Here is an 11,595-nt window from a genome sequence, read left to right as displayed (position 1 = left end):
CTTTAACAACTCTCTTTATAAACCCTTCATGATATTTTACAATCTTGAGTGTAAGCTTAAACTTTTAGGGTATTGCGATTCACCTTCTTAGGGCACGAGTCCGTGCATGTGAGACTTATGTCTAAGTGTTAAACCGTGCTCTCTGAAACCATTGTAATGATCCAACCTACTCTTGAACTCAGACTCTTGATCCGACAAATCCCAATCAATCCATAATTTTGGTTCCAGCCAGGAAAAAAAAACTATGAACAAATACAACTAACTACTTTAACAACCCCCTTAATAAGCACTTGAAGAAGATTTCTCACGGTCTTCAATACAAAACTAAACTTTTAAAATATTATAGTTAATTACCGATCTACCGCTATAGATAGGGTGTTTTTTGCACAATCTACCAAGGCGAAAATTTCAAGTTTTGCAAACTCAAGCTGGGTTTGTTTGGAATGAACTGTGATAGAGCCAGTGTTTTGTTTCTTAATAAGTATTAGATTAAAAACCTTGTATGGTTTTGAGTATAAAACTTAAAGCTTCGTTAATCAGACATAAGTATCCATCGTCCACATTCAATTTAACAAAAAGAGTGTATTGCCGTTTTTTCGCATTCTAATCTTCCATCCATCAAAAGCAACATGTTCGAGAATACACTGTGAACCAACCAACAATGCTATCAAATGAAAACCATATTAAATCAAACTGAAGCAACGAACTACAAACACCATCCATTCCAGAAGACCAAACAACCATCACATTCAAGAGAGAGAAATGCAATAGGGCTTCCCCTTTATGGTGAAACGAAAACCACAAACACCCAACTACATTGGAAATAATGTTCGTAGATTCAAAATCGCCTGGGTTGAGGAAGACGAGGGCGGTGACCTTTTGTTTGGAACAAAAGAAAGGGGACCTGAGTGGGTAGGAAAGAGAGAAAGAGAGAATTTGAAGTGCATATATATAGAAGGAGAGCTGAGGTGCAAGTAGAGGAGGCAAAAGGTGGAACTACACAATGTTAGCAGTAGTGAGGAAACCACTATGGCGACATTCCTTGATAACAGTTCACATTCAAATTGAGTAGACCCTTAAACATATCTAGTTTTTGGAATATTCAGATATTCAGATTCGATTTCGTATTTGAATATGAATAAAGAAAAGTAATATCTGAATATGAATTTGAAATCTGACTTCACAAACTGAGTCCAATCTGAATCTAATTTTTACATTCATGTCTGAATTCATATCCAAAATTCATTGATGAATGAACTTAAGACGCCACTCAACCTGATCAGTTGCATTACCCATCACTTGGAGAGAGAAAAAGAAAGCTTCAACAAAATGAAAATTTGTTGATGAAAAACAAGTTCTGGCGAGAGGATGTCACCAAAGAAAACAAAGGGAGAGAGAGGATAAAGCATCCATTCAAATATGATCAGATTGGGGGGAAACTTGTGTCCGAAGAGAGAGTGAGAGAAAAGGTTTCATGATTGAGAAAAAGGTCAGAAACCCGAACCAAGCGGTCGGGGGAAGAAGCTTGTTTTGGAAGAAAGGGACGGCGCGGGGGAGGGAGAGAGAGTGTGGGAGAAGTTGTTTCCCTCCATTTTTCTCAGAAGCAGTGGGGCATGAGGCTGCCCCAGCTGACCCCACAGTGGTTTGGAGTAAGAGGTTCGGCCAGAGGGGTCTGAACACGTCACCCCCGACGTCCCGCCGAGCCTCTCCCCCCCAACGGCTACCCCTTACTGCCACAGACCACGAAGCCGTGCCGGCACCTCTCCCATCGCCCCTCCTGGCTTCGACTCAGACACTTTGATTGGCGAGTACAACCCCCTACGCGCACTATAAAAGGAAGCAACACATCTGGGCATTCGTTCATTCATTTCATTTCATTTATTCCCGGGTAGCTCGCTGTCTATTTTTACCGCATTGGACTCGTGAAGTTTTCTTCCAGATGAAGAAATGGCAAGGTATCTATCTATGTATTTCTCAGTGGGAAGTTCCTCTTCCTCTTCTTCATGCTGTTACTGTTCTTGTTATTTTTTCCTTTTCGGATGTTCTGGTAACTCCTGAGGTTGCTTTCCTTCGTGTTTTGGTGCTTTTCTCTGCCCGATTTGTCGGTGGAGGAAAACGTTTACCTGGTAGTGGGGTTTGCGTTTTTCTGGGTGGTCTCCGAAATGTGAAATAATGAAGTACCATGGTCCGTAGACCTGCGAAATCGTTAAGCTGGCGCTACTTTTTATTGGTAGGTTGTTTGAATGATAATGAGGTGTTCTGTTGTTCACAAGGTGTTTTTGGCGGTTGCTTTGGATAGGGAAACATGTGTTGGGCCGTGGTTGCGTTTTAGCTGTATTCTCATTTCACTCGGATGTAGCCACTGGGACAGAAGGGTGGGGTTGCTTGGTTTGTTTGCGCGTCGGGTCGTAGTGCCCATCTCGTCGCGTTCATCCTGGGATGTGGGTGTTAATGAGTTAATCGTGATAAAAAATGTGGAATGGTGAAACGACAAGAATTCCTTGTGAAATAGGCATGGTTTCCTCGATGTCTTTGGTTTTTATTGGCTGGTATTTTGTTGTATTTTGCCGGGAGCAAGAACTTTTGATCGGCTCTGTGTCGTGGCCGAGTCATGATTCGTTGGTTGATTCTGGATGGTTGCAGAGGAAATCACAGTGGGAAGATTTTTGGATGCTTCCGTCTACCTATGGTAGTTTTTCCACCAGATTACGTGTTTTTTTCTTTTCTCAGTCTACCTATTTCCTGCACACTTTGTTTTTATAGGCATTACAATCTCTGTGGCTTATCCATTTTTATGGAGGAATTTGTAGCTGGGATGAACGTAATTTTGAGCTGATGAACTCAGTTGGCAGCTGCAGTCGATGGTTCAGCACATGTTGATGATACTAGTTTTCATGCTTCGTATTTCGCAAAGCCACGCCTATATGAATATGCTTGTGTTGAGACGGCTCAATGGATGAATATTTTCTCGATGTTGGCATTAGGCCACTTCTCTCGATGTTGGCTTTAGAGCACACTTCCCGGTGGGGATAGAAGACCAATGATTGAATGCATGTTTTATGATTTACGTTTATCCTCAGTCCTCACTGTATTTATATTTCCTTGACGAACAGATGAAGTACTAATGATTAAATGTACCTCTTATCCTTAGGCCTTGCTCTATTTATATTTTCATGATTCATCATCTTTATGAAATTATGTGTCGAAGTCCATATAGATGCACTTGTTAAACATGTAAGATAATAACCTGTAGCTGCTTCCTCTTATGAGTTTCCATTGAAGGAAGCATCCAAACATGCATCCGACAAAAGCAGAACAAATTACTATTAGCTGTCTGAAAGTTCACCTAGTGAAACTATTATCCTTTTTTTTTACACCCTATATCATTGGAGTTGTTTCCATGGGGAGGCATTTGAGTGCTGGTTTATTTGAGGTGTACACTCATTCAAACACTGAGAGACAACCGCCATTATTTAACATGTACAATGTATGGATTTCTGACAAAATCTTTCACACCTCCATGGGTGTGCCAGAAGCAGATGATGGAAAGGTTTTGAGGCCTGGTGTGACAGCTTTTCCACAATGATTTAGACATGCCTTAAGTTACATTTTCCATGCAAACTTTCTGCAAGAGATTGTTTTTTCCTTTTAGTTGCCATCTGTTCTATCTGTATTGATTGCCATTTCCAGATTTTGGCCTTTCTTACAACTGGCGGTCATTTGAGATATTACCACCTGGTCATGATTCATGGCTATTAGCTGCCCTTGTTTTTTGCATTCCGCTGCTTCCTTCAAAGTCATATGGTCATGACAATTAAGGACATGCGTTATGCCTATCCTTGCACCCTATTGTTATGAACCAGTTAGCACTAGGAATCTGGAATCTCATTCAGAAACCATCATTGCAAATGATGAATATCACATTCTTCCTATTAGAAATGAAATATCATGTATGAGCTAAAAATTAATAACTTAATACCTTGAGACTCTGGGCATTCTGCAAATGCAGTGTTTCGTTATTGATATTGAAACTAGTTATGGGTCGTTGATATTGAAACTATTTATGGGTTGCTGCGATAACTTACAGATAATTCCTCTTCTTTTTTGAGGGACTTGATTAAAAATATTTCTATATTTCTAACTTATACCTATTCTGGAAGTAAAGCTTACAAGCCACACACATTTTGTCCATACTTATCTAATTGCTAGGTGGTAATGTGCTGCCTTTGTTGTGCATTCGTTTTATTCTCAAATCAAATTACTGGTCTTTTGATTTTTCAGCTATATTTTCATCTCTAGCATGATTGGGATGCATAAAAAATGGCCCAAGTCTGGTTTTCTGTGTTTGCTACTTATTATGCTTATTCTCATATTCTCTCTTCCACTAAAAGTCTTCATTTTCTAAGCAAAGATTTCAATGCTAGGACATGGCTGATTGATAGTAGAGGGATCGCAAGAAAAGTTAAGAATGCTACTCAACTTTCTAGCTGTCAAATAGCTGAATGGAGTACTGAAGCAAAGAGGCAATGCCCCAATTGCAATTATGAAATTGATAACAGTGATGTATGATAAACTGTAACTTGCTTCTTTTTTTTTTTTGAACTTTTTATTCTGAGGACTTCCATATTTGCTAGTGCATTTTTCATTTCATGGCTTACTTATCTTCTTGAAAATGATAAAAGTGCTCCAAATTCTTTCTATAGTTTTTGGTTCTTAATTTTGTTTGATGCATTCATCTATATATTTTTGATGATCAGCTCATTACTGGATATATGATGAATTTCCTTGAGCTTGTATAACCTTTGGAAGATTATGGTAATTAGTTATGGTGTTTACATGATTGTTTTGAAAGACTACCTTTAGCATGTTTGTCATGGTCAATATTAAGTCTGTGGCTAATTTCTTAGGCCCTAACCAATTCATATCTCCCTATTATTGTAACGTCCCAAAAATGCATATGGAAGTGTCAGTTGATTTGGATTATCAGCTGCTTACTTTGTGGAACTTTTACTTGATTCAATATTTCCACATTTGGATGTTTTATTCAAAGGACCAAGACGCTAAGGTTCATGTCATGCCTCAACCTTTGTGATGAAAAGATCAAGTTTTTGGTTGACACAATTTTTCTGTACAAACCACACAACCGTACAAAATCATGACAGTTATGGTGATATTTTAAAAGTCAATCTTCTTATATAGATGTCACACCCAAATGCGGACCCTTTAGTAAGCATTAGTTGTCTTTGTCATCGACACCAATAGCAGATAGTGCATGAGGTAACAATCTGAAGGTTATCCATCAGCTGCCACAGACCTGATTTGGCATGCTGTCCTAATCAGTCACAATGTACTGCACTCCTGTTATGGATTTGAGGATGCATTCAAGGTCATTTTAAAGAAAAGCCTGTTAATTATTTTATCCATAGTCTTCTGCAACCAACTGTACTAGAGTGTTGCCTCAGAAAGATGCATTTCAATGGTGAGTAATTAGCAGTGGTGAATCTTGCTGGACACCCAAAAAGTGAGAAATATGTCCTTAAAGGCTGAAGAAGTTTTTTCATAGTTTTGTGAGAGTGATGTTTCTTGGTGAGATAAGTAAATGATGTGATCAATGTGTAATTAAGTGTCAGTATGATGTAATTCATAAATATTCTAAAAAGTCACTGAGCAACTGAAGTAGACAATATGCAGTCAATTGCATCGAGAGATCAGGACATGTCAAACCTCTTGGGTAGCTGTTGCATATTTTTGTGATTCTGAGATTTGGACCAAGTAAATTGATTCTTTCACATCGTAATCTGGTGCCACTCTACGAGATTTTATGTTCTTCTATATTGGTCTTGGTAGAAACTCAAACATAAATTCATTGAGAAGATTTTCTCTTTTCAGTTTCAAAAGATCAATAATTTATGGACTGGTAAATCAAGTAGGAAGTTGTCATTGGTTGAACAAAAACATGATCCTACTAAACCATATGCTCTGCACCAGCTTATTTGCTCACTTTTGTTTTCCGTTATCCCTCCATTTTTTTGAGAGAGGTATTTAGTCTCAGGTATGCTATTCTGGAATTTCAATATGTTTTTAGATATTTATATGTTTGTTGGGGCTTGAGCTTCCTTTTTATGTTCTGCAGTAATTCCAAGCATGTTGATTCATCCTCAACAGTAGCAGGAATTCTATACTTGCATTATATATATGACAAAATGAGATTTGGTTAATGAGACTGGATGTATTTTCAGGTCTCAACTGAATGGCCGGGCCTGCCTGCGGGTGTCAAGTTTGATCCATCTGATGTAGAGCTTTTAAAACATTTAGCTGGCAAAGTTGGATATGGGAATGCCAAGCCTCATTTGTTTATTGATGAATTCATTCCAACACTTGATGGAAAAGATGGAATCTGTTTTACTCATCCTGAGAATTTGCCAGGTAATGGATATTAATTTGCATATCCTCTTCTGTCATCAAGATCATAAACTAACAAGCGAAAGCTCTTTGTGGTGCAGGCATTAAGAAGGATGGAAGTAGTGTTCACTTCTTTCATCGCACTACCAATGCATATAATACAGGCCATCGTAAACGTCGAAAGATTCACATGGGATGTGACTTAACTGCCCAGGTACGATGGCATAAGACAGGAAAAACAAAACCTGTCATTGAAAATGGGGTGCAAAAAGGTTGTAAGAAGATAATGGTTCTTTATTCAAGTTCATCAAAGGGCAACAAAGCTGATAAAGCAAATTGGGTGATGCACCAATACCATCTTGGGACAGAAGATGATGAAAAGGATGGAGAATTTGTAGTGTCAAAAGTATTTTACCAACATGGTGAGAAAAATTCCAGCAGATCAAAGGGCAGATATGATGTTGGTAAGGAGGCCACCAATCAATCAAGGGAAAACATGGATGATAAGACACTTGAAGCCAGTCCAAGGACTCCTAAGACAAGTACTCCAAATCCACCTAGGCTTGGAAAACATAGTTTATTTGAAGATGGTGATGAAAGAGAAACACATTGTTGTTTATTGCCCGTGCAGGTAAGGATTTTGAAGCAATTAGCCTTATATTTTACTTAACCATGCATCTCATAAGTTTATATCTTTCTTATTGCCTATATAATACCAAGGCAGGTTATGAAGCCTCCAAAATAACTATTTCAGGGTCAGTGGTGTTAAATTTACTACTGTCGTTGCATAATATAGTTTTTTGCAGGTAGTCCTGATGTAATAATATGTGACTTTGATTTTGGTCAAGTGTTGTTAAACTCATATTGTGGTTTATATGTGGGAGAGACTTTTTTGTCACAATTCCATATGTTCATAACATTGGGCAGGAGGATGTTGGGTCAGACGCAATGTGGTGGTTTGGTGAATCTCAGGCAGTAGATGAGCCTGATGATGCTCTCTTGGACAAATCTCTTTTCTGCGATGAAATACTTGAGGCTTACTCCACTGTTCAGGAGCTAGGGCTGGAGCAACCGCTTCCTCTTACAGAGTTGAATGACGTCAAAATTGATTTTGAGAAAGAAATTGGTGTCGGATCCAGCATTGTTGATCTTGATGACATGCATCTTGGAACATTGCCGGATCTTGCTGTAAGATTGTTATACCTTCTCAATCTGGTTATTTTGGTCGGTGATACTAGTACTTACGGATATGTTGACTCCACAAATTTGCAGGATTTGCAGTTTGGCTCCCAGGAAAGTATCATGAGTTGGTTAGACAGGCTGTAACTGGATGCGCAATTGAATCCATAATGCATCTGGCTGCTGGCAAATTTTGTTGTATTTATTTATCATATACGTTAGCTTCTCTAAGTTCATTTTCTTTTCATGTATATATTTCTGGTGCTTGCTTTTCCCGAAAGTAAAGGCACCAGCAAGATGCTATCAATCTCCTTACTGGACATTGCATAGCTATTATACTACTGTTGTTTTTGGACAGCACTTGTGTAGTAACCGTTTGAAGTACCATATGACGACCAAAGCTTTCTCAAATTCATAAAATTTGCTGTGCATGGGAAAAATATGGATGCAATGCTAATTTTTTTAATATGAAAAAGTCTCTACATAAATAACCTAGATACTTCAATAGGCCTTTCATTTTTTTATAATTATTATGTTTCTACTACGTGGATTGCTCCCGCAAGTCTTGCTAACCCCTCGCGTTTTCTCTCACAGCGCATTGACATGTTAATGAAATTTCAACTTTTCGCTACGTAGTTAAAAAAAAAAAAGGGAATTACTGCAGGCTTTAGCCTAGCTTAATACTCTCTCATTAGGATGGTTTTCAATGAGATGCCTAGTGCTCAAAGTCGATGTTCCATTGTTTGTATATAGATCTGAAGAAATAGTTGTGTTTTTCATTTATGGGGATTTTGGATGTTGCCTGATGACTAAATATTAAAAGTCAGTCACTAAAAATAGTTGTTATAGAAGCATCATTAGCAGCAGTGTGTAGTGCAGATTGGCTTATGGTGCTTTCAGCAACAAATTTTAAATTTTTTTAGTTATCTGGTAGAATCTGAAATGGGAGGGTTCTCACTTTTTTTTCTGTCTTCCCAGTCTTAGCTTAGGTATATTTATTAGGATTTAGTTAGAATGTCACCTCTGAAATGGCCAGGTCTCGGCATTGCAAAAAAACTAATCATCTTCTTTGGTAGCAGATTTTAATAAGCTAGACCGTGGAAAGTTTTTTTTGATGGATCAGTTGCTCATTCCAAACTGTGTTTTTCTTATGAATGGTCACGAGAACATTATTGGCATTTTGCAAGGTTTAGGGCGTAGCAAAAATACATTGCTGTAATTAATTCTCCGCTTCCACTATTGGCGGTTTTTTAGTACTTGTTTCCATTGTGTTTGTTTCCCAGATTCTTAGCTTCTTACTTCATGCTTGAGGCATTGCTTCTCACTAACTCCCTTCTTTACTCTCATAACTATGATCTAAATGCCATTTAGAGACCACGTAGAATAAGTTCAAATGCTTCCACTCTTTACGTATTAATCCGTGAACTTATTCCTTCCGAAGTTATTCTTGGCTTGCTCCCTTCCTTGTTTATAAAAAGAAGTCGTATGTCGTTTGGGGTTTATGATGAAAGACGCACACTTCGGGCATTGAATTCTAAATCTCCTCCAATTTTTAGACAGAATGCACTTGGCTAGGTGTACAAAGCACTTTCTGCATGATAGTTCTTCTACGGGATGCAATATCTTGACCGATGTTGCCAAAATGACTCCCACTCGGCCATTTTGAATCGTATATGTTGCAAATGGATTTGATTCACTAACCCATCCAAGTCCGCCATATGTCATAAACTTTATTTTTTAAAAATTTTAAAGGTTTCGTGATTTTTAATGTGTTTTTGAAAAATTTCCTTTTGTTTTTTTAAAGCAATATAATAATATTCTTTGTTGCTCAGTGATTTAATTCAACTGCTGATATTGATAACACTGAGCTTGTTAATCCATATTTTCTGAAATTTTCAGATTTGCTGAAAGTACCCCTAAAAAGTATTGCCATTTTAGAACCCGTTAATGATATTTTTGACTATGCTTTAAACTAATCACTATTCATGTGAAGGAAGGCCATGACAATCGGTCAAGATCCACTGATCTACGTTTGCACAGCTCATTTTAACAATGGGTAAATTAGTTAAAATATGCTACCTGTATAAGTATTGGATGTGAACCTTTCTACAAAGGAGTTTGTGCAATGGACGGAGCAGAGAGATGGTAGGCAGTCAGTTTCTGTTTCAAGCTACTTCAACATCAACTCTCTATGCTACAAAAGGGGACACATCAATGCACAAGTTGAAGCATAGTTGAGATATCACTATGGGACACCGAAAGCAGACTTGATATCTTAGGAGGATGAAGACTTAAGTTCTCAATCAAACAATAGGATGAAATAAACATAGAATGATTCAGGAAAATGCATCTGCTGAGGTTGGCCTCCACCCCCTTGATTAGTGACATAAACAAAGCCAAACAAGGAAAAATAATAAAAATTAAAGGCACACTAGCCTCTAAACAAAGCCAATTCCATAGCTGGAAGGTCTGAACTAATCTTGATTTGGCTTGCATGTCTTTGGATCCAGACTAATTCAGCACATAACCAGCTCTTTCCTTCAAGTGCATCCAAGAGAGATCTCTTCCAGGGACGGCGGCAAGTGTGGGCAATTGCCCATACAGGCCCATACAAAGCAGAGCTCCAATGTATCAAGCATTTGATTTGGATGGAAAAATGGATGCCGGCGTTGATGGTGCTTGATCAGTTTACCAGTCCTGGCGATCTTGGTCCTCATTATACATTAAGAAGAGCTCCTCAGAGATGCACAATGAGAAGTACACAATGAACGCCCATGCTTACAGCAGTGCTTACTACAGGATTGGAGTTGATTAAACCATACATTGTATGTCTTTTAGATAGTAACAGAAAGAGATAAATGATCACCTAAACGTATGGTTGCGCTTGTGAGTAGTGCATGGGGTCGGGTGGAGTGACGTTTAACAATCATGTTCTCGGTTCGATTCTTGGAGGGCGCTATCTTGGTAGCATTGAGGAGTGTTTGCTTTAGGCTGAAGGTTGCTGTTGGAAGCTAATGTTGATGGGTCTTGTCTCTCTCTCTCTCTCTCAATTATGGTTTCTAAATCAACCTTATGATCTGAACGGCAAAGCTTCATGTGTTTGCTTACTCTTAACATAAAAATTTTCTTCTGTAGCTTACTTTAAGTTAGCAACTTTCTTAAGCAGGAACGACGATGATGATCTAGATCTTTTGTCTCAACATGATAGCACAAAAGATCTTGTGATCGATGCATCTGCGTGTTCACGATCACAACTAAGGCCATTATTTGCAGGACCAGAAGAAGATGACAAGCGCAGGGATGGCGGTGGGGTATGGCAATGAATCACATCCAAATGGTTGTCAATCAAAGACAAAATCTCCATAAATTGCATTGTCGGCGTTCTGCAAGATTGATCTCGATCCCTCCCCACGCATCGTGACCACATTGGAGGGTACTCGACCTGTCAAAATCCACGAACTTGGCCTTTGGACTGAACCAAAGTAAGGCCACAGTTAACTCTTAAATCAGAGTCCGACATTTGATTTGCAATGCTCTCTACCGACCAAGAAAAGAAATGTGATTGTCTTGAAACCTGACAGTCCCAGCCCTCTGCCCCTCAGTAATGCCATCCACATTATTCTCCACCTAATGTGATCTCAAAGTCAAGGTGCAGAACAATGCCCATTTCACCAATTCTGAAAAATGTCATTCAAACAAGTATAGACCAAGGACCAACAATCTCACATTTAGGTTCCTGTCACAGTCACAAGCACCGCGACTCTCTCTCTCTCTCTCTCTCTCTCTATATATATATATATATATATATATATATATATATATATATATATATAAACTAGACACTTAGGTCAGGAACAAAAACCATACCTTTTAATTTTTTGCAAAAAAGTTATTTTAAGTAAAATATGAACATCCTAATATATTTATAAAAACTATTTTGATATAAAACATGCTTTGAATCAAATTGTTTTTATGAAAAATGTTGCTTCTATATTATCAAAATGTTGTTGTCAT

At 38.2% G+C, this 11,595-nt stretch overlaps 1 protein-coding gene across 1 annotated transcript; it reads left to right on the top strand.

Annotated features, from left to right (window-relative positions):
- Positions 1–1,534: 1,534 nt before the first annotated feature.
- On the top strand, positions 1,535–7,993 carry LOC116250998 (SUPPRESSOR OF GAMMA RESPONSE 1-like). The gene is made up of 6 exons (XM_031625047.2): positions 1,535–1,955; positions 4,425–4,563; positions 6,240–6,426; positions 6,504–7,033; positions 7,330–7,590; positions 7,675–7,993. The coding sequence occupies exons 1-6, from the start codon at positions 1,948–1,950 to the stop codon at positions 7,726–7,728; spliced, it is 1,179 nt and encodes a 392-aa protein (XP_031480907.1). The 5' UTR covers positions 1,535–1,947; the 3' UTR covers positions 7,729–7,993.
- The last annotated feature ends 3,602 nt before the right edge of the window (positions 7,994–11,595 follow it).

This window comes from Nymphaea colorata, chromosome 3 (genome assembly GCF_008831285.2).
Source record: "Nymphaea colorata isolate Beijing-Zhang1983 chromosome 3, ASM883128v2, whole genome shotgun sequence".
In the NCBI taxonomy this organism is placed as follows: domain Eukaryota; kingdom Viridiplantae; phylum Streptophyta; class Magnoliopsida; order Nymphaeales; family Nymphaeaceae; genus Nymphaea; species Nymphaea colorata.
This window is presented reverse-complemented; position numbering and strand designations above follow the sequence as displayed.

Bases quoted from the DNA above. Each gene is read 5' to 3' on its own strand.
- LOC116250998 (XM_031625047.2), top strand. The intron at 4,564-6,239 runs GTATGATAAACT...ATGTATTTTCAG, and splicing joins ATGAAATTGATAACAGTGAT to GTCTCAACTGAATGGCCGGG. The intron at 7,591-7,674 runs GTAAGATTGTTA...ACAAATTTGCAG, and splicing joins GAACATTGCCGGATCTTGCT to GATTTGCAGTTTGGCTCCCA.